Source organism: Tamandua tetradactyla, chromosome 6, assembly GCF_023851605.1.
Source record: "Tamandua tetradactyla isolate mTamTet1 chromosome 6, mTamTet1.pri, whole genome shotgun sequence".
Classification (NCBI taxonomy): domain Eukaryota; kingdom Metazoa; phylum Chordata; class Mammalia; order Pilosa; family Myrmecophagidae; genus Tamandua; species Tamandua tetradactyla.
In genome coordinates, this window is record NC_135332.1 from 75,945,909 (window position 1) to 75,969,018 (window position 23,110).

Here is a 23,110-nt window from a genome sequence, read left to right on the forward strand (position 1 = left end):
TATTCCCAGGCGCTGGAATCTTCAACATAACAAGAAAGTTCCAAAGAATCATGCCCTAAACATGGCTTTATCAAGTCTGAATCTTGTACATTTGATTCGCATCATTGGAGTGATTTTTCCCTCATGGGCTGATGTGTATCAGGCATATGATACAGAAAAGTTTCAGAACCAAGAATCATGACAGCAGTAAAAAAAATACATATACGCTTTCTTAATTGTATATTTAAAATAACACTGGACATAATTCATATGCTAGAAAACTCCTTTAGCCCTCTGTTCATGATATCTCTTTTATAGTAGTTGAGAGCAAATTGGGATATTCTGATGTTGAGTTGGTAGGAAATAGGTAATTTCAGTCAAACTCAAATTGTATTTGAAAGAGGTGAGCTATTGAACCTTGCCAGGAAGAGAAAGGCTTTATAGTAAGGACATTTAACCACAATTCCTTGATATCATTTGAGGAGAGTTCAATAATGAATAATTTATTGATTTTGTTTGAGCAAAAATGTCAGGCTTGCCCAATTTTTGGACAAAGATGTCTTATAGAATCTCTGAAAAAAAATCGCATATCTTGGTCAAACTTATTTGAACACAATAAGTTACAATCATGATATTTCCATCTTTTATGTCTCTGAAGAGAGAGAAGAAATATTAAAGATATTAAGGGTATTAATGCTCCAGGACAATAAAGTGGAAATTGCAATATTAATTTGGTTGTTTGGGACACCTTGCAATTTTACATGAGTTTGAGAATTAACATTTCAATGTCTACATTGAATTAACATTTCAACGATAGGTATATTGTTGAATCTATGTACTGCTTTGGGTAGTTTTGACATCTTAATAATGTTTTGCTATCCATGAACACAGATTTCTTGCCATTTGTTTAGGTTTTTGATTTCTTTCAGCAGTTCTTTTTTGTAGTTTTCAATGTACAAATCCATCAACTTCTTGGTTAAACTTGTTCTTAGGTATTTTATTATTTTAGGAGCTATTTTCAATCTTATTAAGGATACTTTGGATCTAATGCATCACTTCTCTCTCTCACTGCTTTCTGAATTCTCTCTTTACATTTGGCATTTGACTTGGATCATGATGTGTCTTGGAACAGATCTGTTTGGGTTTCTCCTATTCAGAGTTTGTTGAACTTATTAGAAAATTATGTTCATGTTTTTATCAATGTTGGGAAGTTTTTAAAAAATGTTTTTATTGAGATATCTTCACACACTATACAGTCTATCAAAAGTAAACAATCAGTAGCTCACAATATCATCACATAGTTGTGTATTCATCATCATGATCAGTTTTAGAACATTTGCATCACTCCAGAAAAAGAAATAAAAAGAAAAAGGAAAAAAAAACATATATCTCGCCTTAACTTCTCTCTCATTGATCAACTAGTTTGCAAGCTACCTAACTTTTTCTTACCCCCATCCCGTCCATATTATTTATTTATTTATTTATTTGTTTACTCATTTGTCCATACCCTAGATGAAGGGAGTGTCAACCACAAGGTTTTCACAATTATACCATACATTATAAACACTATATTGTCATACAATCATCTTCAAGAATCAAGGCTACTGGAATACAGTTCAACAGTTTCAGGTATTTCCCTCTAGCTATTCCAATATACTAAAAATTAAAAATCTATATCTATATAATGCATAATAATGACCTCTCTAATCAATTTGAAATCTCTCAGCCACTGAAACTTTATTTTATCTCATTTCTCTCTTTGCCCTATTGGTCAAGAAAGCTTTCTCAATCTCATGATGACAGATCCAGGCTCATCCCTGGTAGTCATGTCCCACATTGCCAGGGAGATTTACATCCCCAAGAGTCAAGTCCCATGTTCTCTGGGGGTAACTCTTAGGCATAATTATAAATAGGCTTGTTTGCAGGAACTAGTTTCATAGCAGTGAGCCCCAAGATCAAGGGCTAGGTCTATTAAATTGATTGTCCCAAATGTTTGTGAGAATGTCAGGAATTACCCATGTGGGGAAGTTGAATATTTCCTCCTTTCTCTCCAGTCCCTCAAGGGGACATTGCAGATACTTTTTTATTCTCTGCCAAAATTACTCTGAGATGTATTGGTACATCACACTAACCTGTACAAACCAACAAGATCACACTCCCTATTCAAGATTCTATATAATTATGGTGTTTGAATAAACTGACTATGCAAGTTAAATTAGTTAAATATAAATCTTGCACCCAATAAACATCTTTTCTTTTGGTCTCACACAGAATTTGAAGTTTTAAAATATAGACAATGTTATTCTTCACTCTGCTCTCTGATTTACCTTAGTCCTATCCAGATCAGCTTCATTCATATCTCTGGTTGAAGTCAGATCACTTTTTTACCTTTTTTTTTTTTTAGATCAGCATGATATACTTTTTAATACACTCACATTTATGCATAAATTTCATGTTTACAAGTACAAAAGGCAAAGAACAGCAAAGAACCTAAACAACCACATAAGCAACTACTTCAGTTGTTAGTATTCTTGTCCCCATTCCCCATTTTCTAAATCCAGAAGAAAGCCATAAATGCCATCCTGCACATTCAAGTCACTTAGAAATCGGAGACTGTGTGTATTTCTGCACATGTCTGTGTTTCCACAGAACTGAACTGAGACCCCATCAAGTTCCAGGTCACATCGGCCAGAAGTCATCCATGACTGTATGAGTTTCACTACCAACAAAAAACAAACTACCCAGGGTTTCAAAACCAGAATTCATTGTCTGTGCTTCTGTAGTGCTCAACTGAACTTTGCTTTCTAGAGCGGTAGGTTTTTAGTAGCGATCCCCTCTGTTTGGGTTTCTGTGTCAGATGAATCAGTGCTCATGAAAAAAGCTGGAGTGTTTCAGATTACTGTCCAGAGGCAGTTGAGGGCCACTGTCTAAAAGGAAGTTTAAGTCTGTCTGAGTCTGTGAATCAAACATCTCAAGGCCCAAGAAGTTAGCATTTCCCCTACAACTGTAGGACTGAGCAGAGGTGTCTGCAAACAAAAAGTTGGTTTAGGTCTTTATGTCCAGGGATTCCAAGACTGGTTCAGTGGTCATATTGCTGAGTTCACTCTCTTCCATTGGAGTTTGGATATTTGAGGCTGAAAAGAACTCTTCAATATTAAAATCTATTCCTGGATTCTGGGTTGGCCAGATGGGAGCTGTATGTCCTTTCACCATTTGTCAGACAAAAGATTGCACTTATTAAATGTCTGATTTGGCAAGTTACTTGACAAAATATTATCTAAGTCACTTGGTAAATCTACAGTTTGGATCTGATTATCTGCCATGTTTTGGGAAGGTAGCATACTATTTGGCTCACTGAAATTTACAATTGCTACAGATTTCTCAATATCTTGATTTAAATTTTGAGGGTCATTCTGAGGTAACAAACCATGAGCTATAGTTTCTGCTACCAAACTGTTGCTTATAATATTGTCTGTAGAAGCCTGATATGATGAGTGAACATTCTCAAAAATGTCTGCACACATTACTGCTTGGTCCATGTGAATCCAGTCATCTGTGGAAGTTTGTGCTCCATTGATTTGAGTTTCTCTGGAGATCCCATCTGACTGGAAACAAACATCTAAAAAAGCATCAGTCTGAGCAGCAATAGATGAAGTTCTTTAGAACTGGGTAACAGTATTTGTGTTTGAACACTAAGGGGAAGTGAAACTTGAGAACCAAATGTCAAGTCAGTTTGAGAACAAGACAATACAGAAGAGTTTGGGAAGCCCACTGTGCAGAAAGCAAAAGACATATCTATCTGCACATTGATGGAAGAAATGCTGTTCTTCTGACATGTGTTCCCTAGTTGTTGTGGAGTAGGTAGGTGGACTTTTACCCAAGTTGAACACCTGTACTAATTGGCTCAACAGCAGTGGGATTCACAATTTTTAAGAGAGGCAGGCTTCCCCTAAGAAAATCTAGGCCAGGGATCAGGTTCCTATGGACAGGGGAAATAAGTGAATGGCGTCCATGGCAAAGCCCTGATGCTCCACACCTACTATCACAGGCGGGGCCAAGGAGCCAGCTGTAGTAGGCACAAAGACAGGCAAAGGAGAAAACTGCAGAACAAGCGTTTAACCAAAGCCACTTTGGACTCTGATATAAGAAACTTCTGAGGATATCTTGGAGGTGTTACAAGAGTCTGTTTTCTGGCATCAGAGCTGCAGGAGTCTTCAATGGAAGCTACTAGTTTTATTTCAGAAGTTTCTAGTCCTTGTGTATCTGTTCTAGCGATTGGTTTATCAAACAATGATTCAATGGTCTTTTTTGAAAGCTTCTGTTTGTTCATGGACTTCTGTATTTTCCTTTCCTTAGTAGGTGGATCCCTATATTCAGCTGGGATCTCATGGCTAGTTTGATGGATGTGTGACTGACTGCAAGGCAGCTCTGCTGGTATAAGGACAGTCACATGTGCAGTGGAAGGTCTTGCCACAATTCTCTGTGTGTTTTTTCAAGTCCCCTTCAATATCATAGGAATTGCTGCACTTATTACATTTATGCTTCTCTTCCACATGCATTTTCATAAAGTGCTGTTTTTCAAGAGCAAATTGAGAAAATGGTCTGTCAGGGCCTCTAGGACATCCTTCAATTGGGCAGCAGTTGACTTTTAGTACAGTTTTCAAATGTTTCCTTATAGTTGGATTTTACTATGCCATCCTGTAAGTGTGGCTCTTGATCAGGTGCATGTTGAGTGCAGGGCTGTTGGGCAGGATCTTACCACAGTCATGCAGGGTGCACCCAAGGTTGGTGTGCATGGCCGGGGACAGCTCACCCACCAACTACTGGATCGGCTCCTGGGTAGGCAGCACTGGAGCTGTGGGCTGCTGCCTTGTGAAAGGGGGCTGAAGACAGCTGCCCCTCAGCTGTCCAAGGGGATGTCACAGCAGCTGCCTTCGTGCCGTTGCATCCACTGGTGTGTCCGAGCCCAGAGCTGAGCATGGGCCAACTGTCACATCTGCATCTGCCTGTGGCTTTTAAAGACTTGTATTTCAAGTTAGGCTGTCTTCCTCCAACATTTGTTTTTATTCTATTTTCAAATTTTTGAAAAATATTTAATAGCATAGGAAAATTATAATTAAAACCAAAATATAAAGAGCAAAACACGAAACTGAATATGAGTGATGATCCAATTTAAAGGTATGTTTATATGTACACATACACATTCTCAAAAAATAGATTAGAGAATGATAACCACAATATTACATTGGTAGGTGTTATGGCCAGGTTCATGTGTCAATTTGGTCATGTGGTGGCACCCAGTCATCTGGTTGGGCAAGTGCTGGCCTGTCTGTTGCTATGAGGACATTTCATGGACTTAAATCATGACCAAATTGGCAGCATCCACAGCTGATTGCATTTGTAATCAGCTAAGGAGAATGTCTTCTGCAATGAGTGACACTTAATCTAATCACCAGAAGCTTCTTCTGTAGGCAAGTGGAGTTTATCCAGACCCTTCATTGGAGTCACCAGCTTCACAGCCTACCCTGTGGATTTTGGACTCTTCCATTCTCATGGCTGCCCAGCCAGCCTCTCCTGAGAGTTCATTGAGGAACTTCATTGGAATTACCAACTGGTGGCCTGCCCTACAGATTTAGGACTCTACATTCCCATGGTTATGGGAGACACCTATATAAATTTTTTGTCTATGGATATCTCCTGCTGATTCTGTTTCTCTAGAGAACCCTGGTTAATACAGTAGGATTACCAATTTTTAAAATATTTTTAAATTGTGAAATATTACATATATACAAAAAAGCAATAAATTTCAAAATACATTATAACAAGTAATTATAGAACAAATTTCAGAGTTTGGTTCACAATTCACAATTGTGATTTGTGTGGGTTCACAATGTCAGGTTTTTCCTTTCAGCTACTCCAAGATACTGGAGACTGAAAAAATATCAATATAATGATTCAGCAGTCATACTCATTTTAAATCCTATCTTTTCTGTTATAACTCCACTTTCTCCTTTGATCCTTCTCCCAATCTTTAGGAATATTTGGACTCTGCCCATTCTAACTTTTCCATGTTGGAAAGGGATGTCAGTAATATGGGATAGAGGAATAAAACCAGTTGATGTTCTTGGAGAGAATGGTCCCTCTGGCTTTCAGGGCTTATCTGGCCTAGGCACCCATATGGAGGTGGCAAATTTCTGGAAAATAATCTTAGGGCATGAAACTTTTGGAGAATCTCAGATAAAACCCTAGGTGTTTTTTAGGATTGGCAGGAATGGTTTTGGTTGGGGTTTGGCAAACTCTGGTAATTAGCAATGTCAAGCTGAAGCTAGTGTAAGAGTAGCCTCCAGAATAGCTTTGTGACTCTATTTGAAATCCCTTAGCCATTGAGATCTTACATTTCATTTCCTTCTTTTGGTTAGGAAGGCATTGTTGACCCCACAGTGCCAAGGCAGGGCTCATCCCCGGGAGACATGCCCCACATTGCCAGGGAAACTTTCACTCCTGAATGTCATGTCCTATGTAGAGGTGAGGGTAATGATTTTACATGAGGAGTTGAGCTTAGAGAGAGATGTGAGAACAAGAGAAGTTTCCTGGATTTAGCTTCTCCACCACAGAAATAAGTTTCACAAGAGGAAGGGCTTGTGAGTCCTTAATATTTGAGACAGTATCAGGGATTTCCCCTGTGATAAAGCTTAATAGTTCTGTGTATTTTCTCCTGCCCCTCAAGGGAATTTGTCAATAGTTTTTAATTATATGCTCAACATACTCTGGGATGTATCTGGGTAGTATTATATTAAGCTATACAGAATTACAAGCCCTCATTCCCATTATGGGCTCCATGTTTTTAGATTGTTTAAATGAACTATCCAGACAGGTTAAGTTAGATTATAAGCTACAGAAATTTTAGGTTTTGGAAATATAAACCTCTTTTCCTTTGGTCTCATACAGTAAGTGCATTCTGAAATACTGACAATGTCATTCTTTCCCCTGTATTTTGATTTTCCTTAATCCCAACCTGATTAACTTCATTCTTAACTCTAATTGAAGTCTGATCTCTTTTTTGGTTTCTTTGACAGTTGTTGCATGAACAATGCTAATTTTCAGAGCTGCAGAACTCTAACTCTGAGTCTTAGGTGTCACACAGATACCCAAAGTTCTAGGGAGATACTAGGTTATATTTACATAGCACAGCATTTCAAAATCTAGTAATAGAATTGACAGCTCTACAGTTTGCATCTACTTCTCAGGTTATGTATCTTTCAGACCCCTCCTTCCACTGGGCACCATGTATAATGTCCACAGTCAACAATCTATGTCATGTAATTCCCTCATTTAGTTGTACAATTACCAACATCATTGATCCGGAAAGAAAGATAACTGATGAACACCCCCCCCCCCCACTGAGTTGAATATCCAATTGTGTAGCCCTGGAATTGCTGTGGTACTGTTGATGTCTTCCTGTTAAATATAGACCACAGGATGCAATATTAGTATTCCCCCATACCCATCTATTATTTACTCTTTGTACGAGATTTGCACCTTTGAAATAGTTCATGTAGAACTTATTTATATTTGTAGTGTTAATTGATGGGATTCACAGCTCTAAACAACTCCTTTCAATCATGTTCACCTTCAATATGGCAATATTACTTATAGGCCCTCTAGTGAACCACCTTCACTTCTATCTATTCCCTTATATTTTAGTTCAACCTCATTACCTAGCCATTTACCTGCCTCTAGCTTCTGTATATCTCTAGGTCCCCTATATTCTATATTATAAGCCTATGAGTTTACCTTCGCCAAGGTCATAATAGTAAAGTAATGCAGTATCTATCCTTCTGTGACTGGCTTATTTAACTCATCATTATGTCCTCAAGTTTCGTTCATGTTGTCATATGCTTCAGGAACTCATTTTATATTACTGCTGCATAATATTCCATCATACATACATACCACATTTTGTTTATACATTCTTCTCTTGATCAGCACCTGAATTGTCTCCATCTTTTGGCAGTTGTGAATAGTGCCACTATAAATATCAGTGTGCAAATGTCTGTTCATGTCACTGCTTTTAGCTCTTCTGGGTGTATACTGAGTACTGGTATTGCATATTGCATATTGCAGCTTGATATTTATTTTTCTAAGGAACAACCAAACTGTTTTCCATAGCTGTTGTACCATATTACATTCAAACCAGCAGTGAATAATTGTTCTGATTTCTCCACATCTTCTCCAACAATTGTAGTTTCCTGTTTGTTTCATAGCAGACATGCTTATAGGTGTGAAGCAATATCTCATTGTATCTTGATTTGCATTTATCTGATAGCTAATGAAAATGAGCACGTCTCCATGTGATTTTTAGTGTCGTGTATTTGTTCTTCAGAAAAATGTCTATTCATTTCTTAAGACCATTTTATAATTGAGTTGTTCTTTTGCTGTTGAGTTGTATGATTTCTTTATGTATAAAATATATCAAACCTTTATCCAATGCATGATTTCCAAATATTTTCTCCCATTTAGTTGGCTGCCTCTTCACATTTTTAGCAAAGTCTTTTGAGGCACAGAAACATTTGATTTTGAGGAGTTCCTGTTATTCTATTTTTTTTCTCTGCTTGTGCTTTGGGTGTAAAGTTTAAGAAGCTACCTCTTATTACTAGATATTGAAGACGTTTTCCTATATTCTCTTCTAGGATTTTTATGATACTGCCTCTTATATTTAGGTCCTTGATCCACTTTGATTTAATTTTTGTAAGTGTAAGGTGAGGGTCCTTTTTCTTTCTTTTGGCTACTGATATCCAGTTCTCCTATACCCATTTATTGAAAAGGCTATTCTGTCTCAATTCAGTGGACTTGGGGACCTTGTTGAAGATCAACTGATTGTAGATTTGGTGGTCTATCTCTGGCCTCTTGATTGGACTCCACTTGTCAATACTTCTATCTTTGTGCCAGTACCATACTGTTTTGGTCACTGTGTCTTTATAATAAGCTTTAAAATCTGCAAGTGTTAATCCTCCCACTTTGTTCTTCTTTTAGCTATTTGAGGTCGTCATTCCTTCTAGATGAATCTGATAACTAGCTTTTCCAAGTCTTCAAAGTAGGTTATTGGAATTTTGATTGGTATTGCTTTAATCTGTATATCAATTTGGGTAAAATTGACATTTTAACTACATTTAACCTTATCTGTGAGCAAGGAATGTCTTTCCACCTGTTTAAATCTTTGAACATTTTTAGCAGTGTTATGTAGCTTTTTGTGTACAGTCCTTTACATCCTGGTTAAGTTTATACCTAGATACTTGACTATTTTAGTTGCTATTTTGAATGGAATTTTTTCCTTAATTGTCTTCTCAGATAGGTCATTATGTGTGTATGGAAACATTACTGATATTTGAGACATTAATCTTGTTTCCCGCCTCTTCACTGAATGTTTTATTAGTTCAAGTAGCTTTATCATACATTTATCAGAATTTTCCAAGTATAGTACAATGTCCTCTGCAAAATCATGAGAGTTTTACTTCTTCCTTTCTGATTTGGATGTCTTTTATTTCTTTTTCCTGCCTGATTCCTCAATCTAGAACTCTTGGTACACTGCTGAACATTAGCAGTGACAGAGGGCATCCTTGTCTCATTCCCAGTCTTAGGGGGTGTTCTAGTTTGCCAGCTGCGGGAATGCAATATACCAGAAACAAAATGGCTTTTAAAGAGGGGAATTTAATAAGTTGTTAGTTTACAGTTGTAAGGCCAAGAAAATGTCCCAATTACAATAAGTCTATAGAAATGTCCCAGGCATCCAGGGAAAGATACCTTGGTTCAAAAGGCCAATGAAATTCAGAGTTTCTCTCTCAAGTGAGAAGGCACATGGTGAACACAGAATATCTCTCTGATCTGGAAAGGTACATGGTGAACACGGTCGGGGTTTCTCTCTCATCTGGAAGGGCACATGGCAAACACGGCATCATCTGCTAGCTTCTTCTCCTGCCTTCCTGTTTCATGAAGCTCCCCGGGAGACATTTTTCTTCTTCATCTCTAAGGGTTGCTGGCTGGTGGACTCTGCTTCTTGTGGCTATGTCATTCTGCTCTGCTCAATCTGAATCTCTCATTCTCCAAATGTTTCCTTTTTTGTAGGACTCCAGAAACTTATAAAGACCCACCCAAATGGGTGGAGACATGTCATCACCTAGTACATCTTAACAACCACTCTTGATTAAATCACATCTCCAGGGAGATGATCTGATTACAGTTTCAAACATACAGTATGGAATAGGGATTATTCTGCCTTTATGAAATGGGATTTAAATTAAAACATGGCTTTTCTAGGGGACATACATCTTTTCAAACCAGGACAGGGGGGAAGGCTTTCAGTCTCTCACCATTGAGTATAATGCTGGCTATAGGTTTTTCATATAGCCTCTTTATGATATTGGGAAAGTTTCCTTCAATTCCTACTTTTGAAGTGCTTTTATCAAAAAGGATGCTGAATTTTGTTGAATGCTTTTTCAGGATTGATTGAGATGATCATGCGATTTTTTTCCCTTTCAATGTGTTAATGTACTTTATTACATTGACTGATTTTCTTGCGTGGAACCACCATTGCATTCCTGGTATAAACCCTACTTAGTGGTGGTGTATAATCCTTTTAATGTGTTGTTGGATTTGATTTGCTAATATTTTGTTTAGAATTTTTGCATCCATGCTCTTTGGGAGATTGGCCTTTAGTTTTCCTTTCTAGTAGTACGTTTACCTGGTTTTGATAATACAGTGATATTATCTTCATTAAATGAGTTAGGCTGTGTTCTTTATTCTTCAATTTTTTGGAAGAATTTCAGCAGGATTGGTGTTAGTTCTTTTTGGAATGTTTGATAAAATTCCCCTGTAAAGCTATCTGGCTTTTCTTTGTAGGAAAATTTTGGATGACTAATTGAATCTCTTTAACTGTGATTGGCTTGTTGAAAGCTTCTATTTCTTCTTGAGTTAATGTAGATTGTGTGTTTCTAGGAGTTTGCCCATTTCATCTAAAGTTGTCTAGTTTGTTGGCATAGAGTTGTTCATTATGAGTTTCTTTTTTTTCCATTTCTTCATCCACGGTAATGACTGCCTTTTCATTTCTGTTTTTGTTTATTTGCATCCTCTCTCATTTTTCTTTGTCATCATAACTGGGGTTCCATCAATATTATTGATTTTCTCAAAGAACCAACTTTTGGTTTTAATGATTCTTTCTATTGTTTTTGTTCTCCAACTCAATTATTTCTGCTTTAAATTTATTTATCTTCTTCTGTTTGCTTTAAGATTACTTTGATTTTGTTTCCTCTAATTTCTCCAGGTAAGTCCTTGATTTTTGCTTTTTCCTCTTTTTTAAATATATGCATTTAAGGCAAAAAATTTCCATGTCAACACTGCCTTTGCTGAATCCCATAAGGTCTGATATGTTGTATTCTCATAGTCATTCATCTCCTGATATTTACCAATTTCTCTAGCAATTTCCTCTTTGGCCTACTAATTAAGAGTGTGTTGTTTAATCTCCATATATTTGTGAAAGTTCTGGTTATTTGATGGTTATTGATTTCTAGCTTCATCCTGTTTGATCAGAGAAAGTGCTTTGAATAAATTTCAATGTTATTTCATTTACGAAGACCTGCTTTGTGTTCCAGCATGTGATCTATCCTGGAGAACATTCCATGAGAACTAGAGAAGAATGTATATTCTTGTGTCTTGGGGTGTAACAATCTATATATCTATGTTAGGCCTAATTCATTTATTGCATTGTTTAAGTCCTCTATTTCCTTGTTGATCCCATCTCTGGTTGTCCTATCTATAGCAGAGAGTGGTGTATTGAATTCTTCCATCATTATTGTGTAAACATCTATTGCTCCCTTCAGTTTTGCCAATGTTCATTTCATGTACTTTGGAACTCATTGATTTGGAGCATAAACATTTATGATTATTTCCTCTTGGAGAATTGTCCCTTTTATTAATATGAGTGTCCTTCTTTGTCTCTTAAGACTCTTTACATTTATAGTCTAATTCTCCAATATTTACATTGTCAGTCCTTCTTTCTTTTGGTTACAGCTTTCATGGAACGTCTTTTTTCATCCTTTTACTTTCAATCTATTTGTATCCTTGGGTCTAAGATGAGTCTCTTGTAAGCAGCATATAGACGAATCATATTTCTCAGCCCATTCTGCCAATCTGTATCTTTAAATTGGTGAGTTTAGCCCATTACCATTAAAAGGTACTACTGTAAAGGTGTTTCTTGAATTTACCTTTTTATTCTTTGGTTTTATTTGTCAGATTTATATTTTTTCCCCCTATTTCCATTTTATTCTTGAGGTTACCCTTACTGGTACTCTTCAGTTCTATACCTTCCTAAAGATCTCTCTCTCCTGTCTTTTTTTCCAGCCAACAGAACTCCCTTTGGTATTTCTGCATCTGAGCTATAGGGTTTTTTTGTTTTTTTGTTTGTTTGTTTGTTTTTTATTTTTGTCTGTCTGGTTGGTTGTTTGTCTTTTTTTTTACTATTATTATTACTTTTATTTTTTTTCTCTGTATTAACATTCTATATCTTTTTCTGTTGTGTTGCTAGTTCTTCTAAACTGATGCAAATGTACTAAGAAACGATGATGATGCATCTATGTGATGATGTTAAGAATTACTGATTGCATATGTAGAATGGTATTATTTCTAAATGTTGGGTTAATTTCTTTTTTTCCGTTAATTAATAAAAAAAAAAAAAGAGAAGAGAAAGAGAGGCCCATGTGCTGGGCTGTGTTAGATGTTTGGAAAAAAGGATCTGTTTAATAGACAATAGCACTTGTGGAATTGTCCAAAATGTTGGCCTCAAAGGATCAAATGTCAATTATCACCCTGGTGCCAAAGTTCAGCCCAATGGTCTGTGACCTGTATGGTCACCACCTTTAATTCATCCCCTGTACCTGAGTACCTGAGTTCTTTATCTGTTAACTCATTAGCATAGTATTCACTCCCAGAAGCCACTTACAAGCATGACACATGGGAATAGCACCTGGCATTTGGAACAGTACCTGGCACATATTTCATATTAGGAAGTGTTACAATATATGCTCTTAAGTTTCCACAAAAATTACGTGAGGGATTAGGCATATCCTCTTCAGAAAGCAGAAAGTTTTTACACTTGTTAGATGTACTTCATAACATTCAGTCACTGAGAATTCACATTAAATCAACTAAGCTCAGACCACACACCCATTATGACTTTAAAGCACTCTAATACAGTTAATTTTAGGCCAGCACATGATCTATTTTGAAAAATGCACAAAAATACCCACATTTATTTTTTAGGCCAGGATATGGTCGGTTTTGAAAAGTGCTCAATATTACCCTTGAAAGGCATGTGTATTCTGTGCACTGGGAATGTCAATCTATATATGCACTAAGTAGAAAAATTTAGTCAATTATGCTGTTCAAGTGCTTTATACATTTGCTGATGTTTATTTCATGTTTTACATGCTCACTAGGTGCATACAAGTTTGGAATTATTATATATTTCCCTTAAATACACTATCACAACCTCCTGATCCCACGCTAACCCCTCATTATTCTTATTTCCTTCTTGCCCCTATTGTGTCCATCTGTGATGTGTTCCCACAGCCTGAAAACACTTCTGCTAACATTTCTTACACAGCAGACTGATGGCATTGAATTTTCTCTCCTTCTACTTGCATATCTGTATGTTTCCCATGTTTGGGTACTTTTTAGAAGTTAAAAAAAGTCAACCTTTTTTGACTTCTGACATTGAGTAGTATGACTACTCAGACTTCATAAAAACAGACTCTTACAATAAATGTTTTTGTAGGTGGATTTTTTGCTCATCACAGATTCTATTAGGTTGTTCCATGTACTCTGTCAGTAGTTTTTCTTTCTCATTTCAGGGACTATTCCATCATATTTGCAGTTCACATTTTATTTATTCACTCACCTAATAATGGATATTTTGGTTGCTACCAGAATTTTGGTATAAGGAAAAATGAATGGTCTATTAGATTACTGTCTACATTTTGGCAAACAAAAACGTATACTTTTTGAATATGTAGAATAGGAGTTTCTAGATCAAAAGTACATGCATTTTTTTCATAGTATTACTGACAAGTCGTTTTCAAAGTGAATAATCCCTTTTACACAACTTCCAGGAATATATTAGAGTTTGATTTCCTTCCCTTGGATGGCAAAGTGTGTGCTCAAATTCCCTAAAATCTAGAGAGTGTGTAATGGTATATTAAAGTGGAATTAACTTTCATTTAAAAAATATGTAATCATGTTTTGTATCTACTCATACACTTATCAATCACCTATTTTCTTTTCTGAAATACCTCTTTAGTTCCCTCATATATTTTATTATTGGAATTTTTGTAAGAAGTATTTCACATATTGGATATCAATCTGCTGTCAGATATACTATTATAATTACTTTCAATCCATTATTTTACTTGGTTTCTGTTTCTACTGATGATGAAGTTTAATGAACAGAAATTAGTCATTTTAATTAGGTCAAATTTCAATTATTTTTATTTTATATTTTCTACCTTAACAAACATAATTATGAAATCCTTGCTGATGCCAAATCAGGGAGATACCCTTCTATATACTTGACTAGAAGCTTTGTTTCTTTTTTATTGCCTTCCTCAATATATAAAAAATCATATTCCTATCATCTATCTTGTAGTGATGTTTAGAAATTTTGAGAATTATTGGTAAAGTTTAGTTTTAAAAATATAAATATGATTTTCCCAGGAAATTTTATTTTAAAAGACTATTAATATCTCCAGCAAATTGTCTTGGTGTCTTATTGTAAATAAAAGCACTGGGTTATCCACAGCTAATATCATCCTCAATGGGGAAAAATTGAAAACTTTCCCCCTAAGATCAGGAACAAGACAAGGATGTCCACTATCACCACTATTATTCAACATTGTGTTGGAGGTTCTAGCCAGAGCAATTAGACAAGAAAAAGAAATACAAGGCATCAAAATTGGAAAGGAAGAAGTAAAACTATCACTGTTTGCAGACGATATGATACTATACGTCGAAAACCCGGAAAAATCCACAACAAAACTACTAGAGCTAATAAATGAGTACAGCAAAGTAGCAGGTTACAAGATCAACATTCAAAAATCTGTAGCATTTCTATACACTAGTAATGAACAAGCTGAGGGGGAAATCAAGAAACGAATCCCATTTACAATTGCAACTAAAAGAATAAAATACCTAGGAATAAATTTAACTAAAGAGACAAAAAACCTATATAAAGAAAACTACAAAAAACTGCTAAAAGAAATCACAGAAGACCTAAATAGATGGAAGGGCATACCGTGTTCATGGATTGGAAGACTAAATATAGTTAAGATGTCAATCCTACCTAAATTGATTTACAGATTCAATGCAATACCAATCAAAATCCCAACAACTTATTTTTCAGAAATAGAAAAACCAATAAGCAAATTTATCTGGAAGGGCAGGGTGCCCCGAATTGCTAAAAACATCTTGAGGAAAAAAAACGAAGCTGGAGGTCTCGCGCTGCCTGACTTTAAGGCATATTATGAAGCCACAGTGGTCAAAACAGCATGGTATTGGCATAAAGATAGATATATCGACCAATGGAATCGAATAGAGTGCTCAGATATAGACCCTCTCATCTATGGACATTTGATCTTTGATAAGGCAGTCAAGCCAACTCACCTGGGACAGAGCAGTCTCTTCAATAAATGGTGCCTAGAGAACTGGATATCCATATGCAAAAGAATGAAAGAAGACCCATCTCTCACACCCTATACAAAAGTTAACTCAAAATGGATCAAAGATCTAAACATTAGGTCTAAGACCATAAAACAGTTAGAGGAAAATGTTGGGAGATATCTTATGGATCTTACAACTGGAGGCGGTTTTATGGACCTTAAACCTAAAGCAAGAGCACTGAAGAAGGAAATAAATAAATGGGAACTCCTCAAAATTAAACACTTTTGTGCATCAAAGAACTTCATCAAGAAAGTAGAAAGACAGCCTTCACAATGGGAGACAATATTTGGAAATGATATATCAGATAAAGGTCTAGTATCCAGAATTTATAAAGAGATTGTTCATCTCAACAACAAAAAGACAGCCAACCCAATTACAAAATGGGAAAAAGACTTGAACAGACACCTCTCAGAAGAGGAAATACGGATGGCCAAGAGGCACATGAAGAGATGCTCAATGTCCCTGGCCATTAGAGAAATGCAAATCAAAACCACAATGAGATATCATCTCACACCCACCAGAATGGCCATTATCAACAAAACAGAAAATGACAAGTGCTGGAGAGGATGCGGAGAAAGAGGCACACTTATCCACTGTTGGTGGGAATGTCAAAGGGTGCAACCACTGTGGAAGGCAGTTTGGCGGTTCCTCAAAAAGCTGAATATAGAACTGCCATACGACCCAGCAATACCATTGCTAGGTATCTACTCAAAGGACTTAAGGGCAAAGACACAAACGGACATTTGCACACCAATGTTTATAGCAGCATTATTTACAATTGCAAAGAGATGGAAACAGCCAAAATCTCCATCAACAGAAGAGTGGCTAAACAAACTGTGGTATATACATACGATGGAATATTATGCAGCCTTAAGACAAGATAAACTTATGAACCATGTAATAACATGGATGGACCTAGAGAATATTATGCTGAGTGAACCCAGCCAAAAACTAAAGGACAAATACTGTATGGTCCCACTGATGTGAACGGACATTCGAGAATAAACTTGAAATATGTCATTGGTAACAGAGTTCAGCAGGAGTTAGAAACAGGGTAAGACAATGGGTAATTGAAGCTGAAGGGATACAGACTGTGCAACAGGACTAGATACAAAAACTCAAAAATGGACAGCACAATAATACCTAATTGTAAAGTAATCATGTTAAAACACTGAATGAAGCTGCATCTGAGCTATAGGTTTTTGTTTTGTTTTGTGTTGTTTTGTTTTGATTTTACTATTATTACTTTTATTTTTTTCTCTATATTAACATTCTATATCTTTTTCGGTTATGTTGCTAGTTCTTCTAAACCAATGCAAATGTACTAAGAAATGATGATCATGCATCTATGTGATGATGTTAAGAATTAATGATTGCATGTGTAGAATGGTATGATCTCTAAATGTTGGGTTAATTTCTTTTTTTCCGTTAATTAAAAAAAAAAAAAAAAAGAGAAGGGATAATTGGAGATGAAGGGATACAGACTGTACAACGGGACTGGATATAAAAACTCAGAAATGGACAGCACAATACTACCCAATTGTAATGCAATTATGTTAAAACACTGAATGAAGCTGCATGTGAGGTATAGGTTTTTTGTTTTTGTTTTTTTTGTTTTTTTTCTTTCTATTATTGTTTTAATTCTTATTCTGTTGTCTTTTTATTCCTTTTTCTAAATCGATGCAAATGTACTAAGAAATGATGAATATGCAACTATGTGATGTTATTAAGAATTACTGATTGTACATGTAGATTGGAATGATTTCTAATTGTTTTGTTAATTCTTTTTTTAATTAATAAAAAAAAAAAAGCACTGGGTTATATTTTAATTTGTATATTCTCGTAATGCTCTCTCATGGTCTGGTTATCAGTATCCCCCATACTACATGATCTTAGTTACTATAGCTCCATAAAAGTCTTAAAATCTTGAAATTCTCCAACACTACTTTTATTCAAAAATTTCATGGATGTTGTGGATTCTTGAATTCCATAAATACTTTAGAAATAACAAAATAATAGAAAGTTCACAGAAATACACAGACCAACAGGTAAACTCTATTGGCAGTTTTATTCAGATTGCAATTAGTTACACCAGTTGTTTGATAAGAACTGAAATCTTAACAATAATGTGTGCTTTTCCCCATGAATTGGATATAAAAGTATAATGTTAGCTTTTCTGTCATTTTTCAGCAATACTTTCTAGCATTCTAAATAAATTATGCACAATTTTCATTAGATTTATTTCTACATATATGTTAGGGAAATCACTGCTTAAATGTATTTTTCTTATTTACTAATTATTTTTGTAGTATATATAAAGTATGTGTAAGGTCAGGGTGTGATTTCAGCCACTGGGTGAAATACTGTGCTCCAAGGGACTTTCTCTACACAGAAGCAGCAAAAATTGACCAAATCTACTTGCAAAGATATTAGTCAAATATTTATTGCAACCAAGTGAGTGCTTGCTTAGTTGAGAGAAAGGCAACCTAAAAATGGTTGGAGTCTCAGAAATTTAAGTATAAAATCGTCATGTGACTCTGCTAACCCAGTATAAGTATAAACCCAAAAGAACTGAAAGCAGGGATTTGAACACGTATTAGTATGCTGACATCCAAAGCAGCATTAATTACATTTGCTCTAAGGTGGAGATAAAACAAATGCCCCATCAAGAGTTGAATGGATCAACCAAACAGGATATATACCTCCATCAACAGTTGAATGGATCAACAAAACATGACATGTACCTATAATGGAGTATTTTTTGTCCGCAAACAGAATAATGTTCTGATTCATGTTACCAGATGGATGTAACTTGAGGACCGCATAGGGAATGAAATAAGCCAGAGAGTAAATTACAAATATTGCATTATCTCAATAATATGAAATAAACAGACTATGAAAATCACAAATTCAGAAACTAGAATGCAGTTTACCGAAGCTCAGATGTGAAAGGGGAGTAAGAAATTAATTTTTGACTTTAGAACATTTTTATTTGGAGTGACGGAAATGATTTTGCAGCAGAAGATGGTAATGGAGACACATCTTTGTGAATATAGTTGAGTGCTCAGCTGTCCAATTGTACATTTCAAAGTGGATTGAAAGGGGACTTTTAGTTTACATATAAGTTACCATACAAAAAAAGTAAACAGTAGGCTAAAGTAAATAGCAATGTATAATATTTATATAATAAGAAATATGTAAGAACCTGCATTTAAGTTTATTTTGCTGGTATTATTTCAAATTGCATTAATGTTTATACATTATTAACTCCACAGTGCATTTGTACAATTACAAATATGATAATGCATAAATGCATAGTCATATATATAGGGATAGGACATCATTTAACCCCAAATGTCCTGCAATAAAAAATGCATGAATGTTTCATAACAATTTGTAAAGCGTTATTTTTCATCAATTAATGATCACATCAATACGCTGTGGTGACAAAAATTTTAAAATTAAGAAGAATGGAATTGATTCTTTTAATTAGTGCAGTAGGGTTCCTAATTTAGATCAAGAAATTGAATATTGAAGTATGAAATATTGCAAAAGTTTTGGATATATTTATCTAATAAAGCTAATTTATTTATTTATTTTAACTTTATTTTATTGTATCATATAATATATATACAAAGTAAAGAAATAAAAAAGCAAGTTTTCAAAGCACCCTTCAAAAAGTGGTTACAAGATAGATCCCAGAGCTTGCCATGGGCTACCATATGATCCTCTCATATTTTTCCTTCCAGCTGCTCCAGAATATAGGAAGCTAGAGGGCTCAACTAATTTTTATCATCACAATTGACTTTTTTTCCTTCTATTTTTGTGAACAATAACATATACAAAAAAGCTATAAATTTCAAAGCACACTGCCACAATAAGTTGCAGAACATATATCAGACTTTGACAGGGGTTACAATTTCACAACTTTAGGTTTTTACTTCTAGCTGCTCTAAAATACTGGACACTGAAAGAAACATCATTTAATGATTCAGCATTCATATTCATTTGTTAATTCCTATCTTTTATGTATAATTTCACCACCACCTTTAATCTTTCCATACCTTTCTTTGGGGTTGTTTGGGCTATGGAAATTCTAAATTTTTGATATTGGAAGGGTCTGTCACTAATATGGGGTAGGGAGATGGAACTATCTGATGTTTTGGAGAGGCTGGGCTAGGTTTCAGGACTTATCTGGACCAGGGACCCATCGGGAGGTTATAGGTTTCTGGAAAGTTACTCCAGGGCTTGGAACCTTTGTGGAATCTTGTATATTGCCCTAGGTGTTCCTTAGGATTGGCTGGAATGGCCTGGTTGGGGGTTGGCACGTTATGATAGGTAGCAAGGTCTACCTGAAGCTTGTATAAGTGCAACCTCCAGAGTAGCCTTTCGACTCTATTTGAACTCTCTCTGCCACTGATACTTTATTAATTACATTTCTTTTCCCCCATTTGGTCAGTATGTAATGCTTAATCCCACAGTTCCAGGTCTGGATTCATCCCTGGGAGTCATCTCCCACGTCTCCAGGGAGACTTTCACCCCTGGATGTCATGTCCCACGTAGGGGGAGCGTAATGATTTACTTGCAGAGTTGGGTTTAGAGATACTGAGGCCACATCTGAGTAACAACAGAGGTCCTCCAGAATTAATTCTAAGGCATGCATATAGGTAGTCTAAGCTTCTCTGTTACCTAAATAAGTCTCACAAGAGGAAGCCTCATGATCGAGGGCGTGACTATTGATTTGGGCATCCCTAAACATTGACACAGTATCAGGGGATTCCCTGATGGTAAGGTTAATGGTTCCATAGTCTTTCTCTCCTCCCTCAGGGGACTTTGCCAATACTTTCTGATTTTCTGCTTAACATACTCTAGGATGTTTCCAGGTATTGCAATAATCTATACTGGAGTAAAGGACCTCCTTTTCGTTCTGTGCTCTCTGTGTTTCAAGTGTTCAAATAAGGTATACAGATAGGTTGAGTTAGATTATGCACTACAGAAAATTTCAGTTCCAGATCAAATAAACCTTTCTTCCTTAGGTCTCAAAGATTATGTGTGGTCCTAAAATATAGACATTGTCTTCCTTTACCCCTGTGTTCTGAATTACTTTAACCCCAACCTGTCCAGCTTCGTTCTTATCTCTAAATATCAGGTTATATATATAAAACAACCCCTCAAAATCCAGAAATAAAAGTCACCACTCCAGATTTAATGTGTCTGCTCTAAAAGCTTACAATGTAGGTCAAAGCCAATTTATTTTTCACTCTATAGAGATTATCGCGTGTGTATCAAGCATTACTTTGTAGATTCTGGGCCCTCAAATATGTAACCTTTATATGAAAGTCTACTTAAATTAATAATTCCATCATATTATTTTCTTAATATGTTAAAGCAATGAATTAGAAGCTTTATAAACTATAGAGACATAAGTATACCCTAATTTTGCATTCTTTTCACGAGAACATAAATACCTACTATTAAATAACCTTAATCCTAACTTTTCGAAATGTACACTGGAAAATCATTTGTAAATATTACTTTCTCTTTGAGAAAAGTGTTTTTATTGAAAATCTATCCTTTGATATCATGTAAAACAGATGAAACATTATTGATCTCTCTTACCAATCACACCTTTGTCAGAGGCTTCTGTTTAATTAAGATAAAAGATATAATTATTTACAATATTGGTATATACTAAAACATGAATGAATAAATGCCTCTGCTTTGTGATTGCATAAACCAAGCAGGCAATGTTAATGTAGAGCTCTTGTATGATAGATTCCCTAGATTTAGGGGAGAATAATTGGAAAGAAGGCTACTTAACATGTGCTCTTTAACAAATCACCTTAGGCAGTGATTCTTTAGGGATTAGCATATGTGCAATTATTGGAAGGGAAATCTCAAAATAAGATACATTTGTTTTATTTCTATGCTGACACATAATACAATGAGCACATCTTAGAACACATATTAGCATCCCCCAAATTAGAAATAGGAAATAAAGTTAATTTTGAAGCATTTTGAAACTCACCAATTCAACAAGGGAAATTCAAAATAACTAACTTTTCACTTCCCTGAATAAAGATTTTTTGTTCATAATTCTCTTTATAGCATCTTTGATTTGCTTATTTCTAAGACTATAGATAATAGGATTCAAGAAAGGAGGGACCATGGCATAGAATACAGAGGTGATCCTGTCCTGAATTGTGGAAGAATGAGAGTTTGGCTTCATGTACACAGCAGAGACTGAGCCAACATATAGACTCACCACAAGGATGTGGGGAATACAGGTAGAAAATGCTTTCCCTCGCTCTTTCCTGGTTGGAAACTTGAGCACCATAGAAAATATATGAATATAAGACTTGGTGATGAATGCAAAGCAGCCACCAGCAATCATCACTGCAGAAATAAAATTAAAAATTTCATTGAATAAGGTGTCAGAACAGGAGAGCTTCAACAGAGAGGGAACTTCACAGAAGAACTGATGGACCACATTGGACTGACAGAAGGACAGCCGGAATGTGTTGCCAGTGTGGAATCCTGCATAGACCATGCTGCTCAGTACTGAGGACAGTGTCATCCGGAGACAGACCTGAGGGCTCATGATCACGGAGTAGTGAAGGGGCTGGCAGATGGCCACATAGCGGTCGTGGGCCATGATGGAGAGGAACAACAGTTCTGTACAAGAGCACAAGTACACCAAGTAGACCTGAGCTGCACATCCTACCATCGATATCACCCTACTGTCAAGCAGGAAGATGACACAGGCCTTGGGGACAGTGACAGAAGTGTAGCATATGTCTAAGACAGACAAATTCCTAATGAAGAAGTACATGGGGGTGTGAAGTTGCTTGTCGAGGGTGGTTACTGTGGCAATAAGCAGGTTTCCCGTCAAGGTTCCAAAGTACATCAGTAGGAATAGCATGGCATGCGTGACTCTCTGTTCCCACACATCAGAAAATCTTGTAAGCAGGAATTCAGTCACCACGCTGGAGTTGGGCATCTTTAAGGAATATGCTTTTTACACGGAATGAGAAAGGCAGATAGTCCCCAAGCTGCATGGGGTATAAACATGAGGGGAAAAGGGATCTATATATATCCATCAATAGAATCTTTCAAATTTTATTCTTTATAGTTCTTATTGGTTAGAAGCAAGTCACATGGTGTTGCTTTAATCTCCTACAGTCTTGCTATTTGTGTATCTTAATTGCATGGTAGGGGTGGCAATAATGGAAATTTTATAGAGATTCATAGTAGATTACAGGCTGTCGGAGATTAGGGCACGGGGCTCATTGGAGGGGCAGATCTATTGCTTAAGAGTGCACACTTAAGAGAGTGCAGAGTTTCTGTTCCAGTCAATGAAAAAGTGGTA

At 35.9% G+C, this 23,110-nt stretch overlaps 1 protein-coding gene and 1 pseudogene across 1 annotated transcript; both read right to left on the reverse strand.

Annotated features, from left to right (window-relative positions):
• Positions 1-2,527: 2,527 nt before the first annotated feature.
• LOC143686140 (ATM interactor pseudogene) lies at positions 2,528-4,559 on the reverse strand (annotated as a pseudogene).
• A 17,237-nt stretch (positions 4,560-21,796) lies between these two features.
• LOC143686710 (olfactory receptor 14C36-like) lies at positions 21,797-22,741 on the reverse strand. The gene has a single exon (XM_077163289.1). It carries the CDS (start codon positions 22,739-22,741, stop codon positions 21,797-21,799), a length of 945 nt encoding a protein of 314 aa, XP_077019404.1.
• Between the last annotated feature and the right edge of the window lie 369 nt (positions 22,742-23,110).

What these genes read in the sequence shown, in the direction of transcription:
- LOC143686710 (XM_077163289.1), bottom strand. Translation starts at nt 22,741, where the DNA reads ATGCCCAACTCCAGCGTGGTGACTGAATTCCTGCTTACAAGATTTTCT.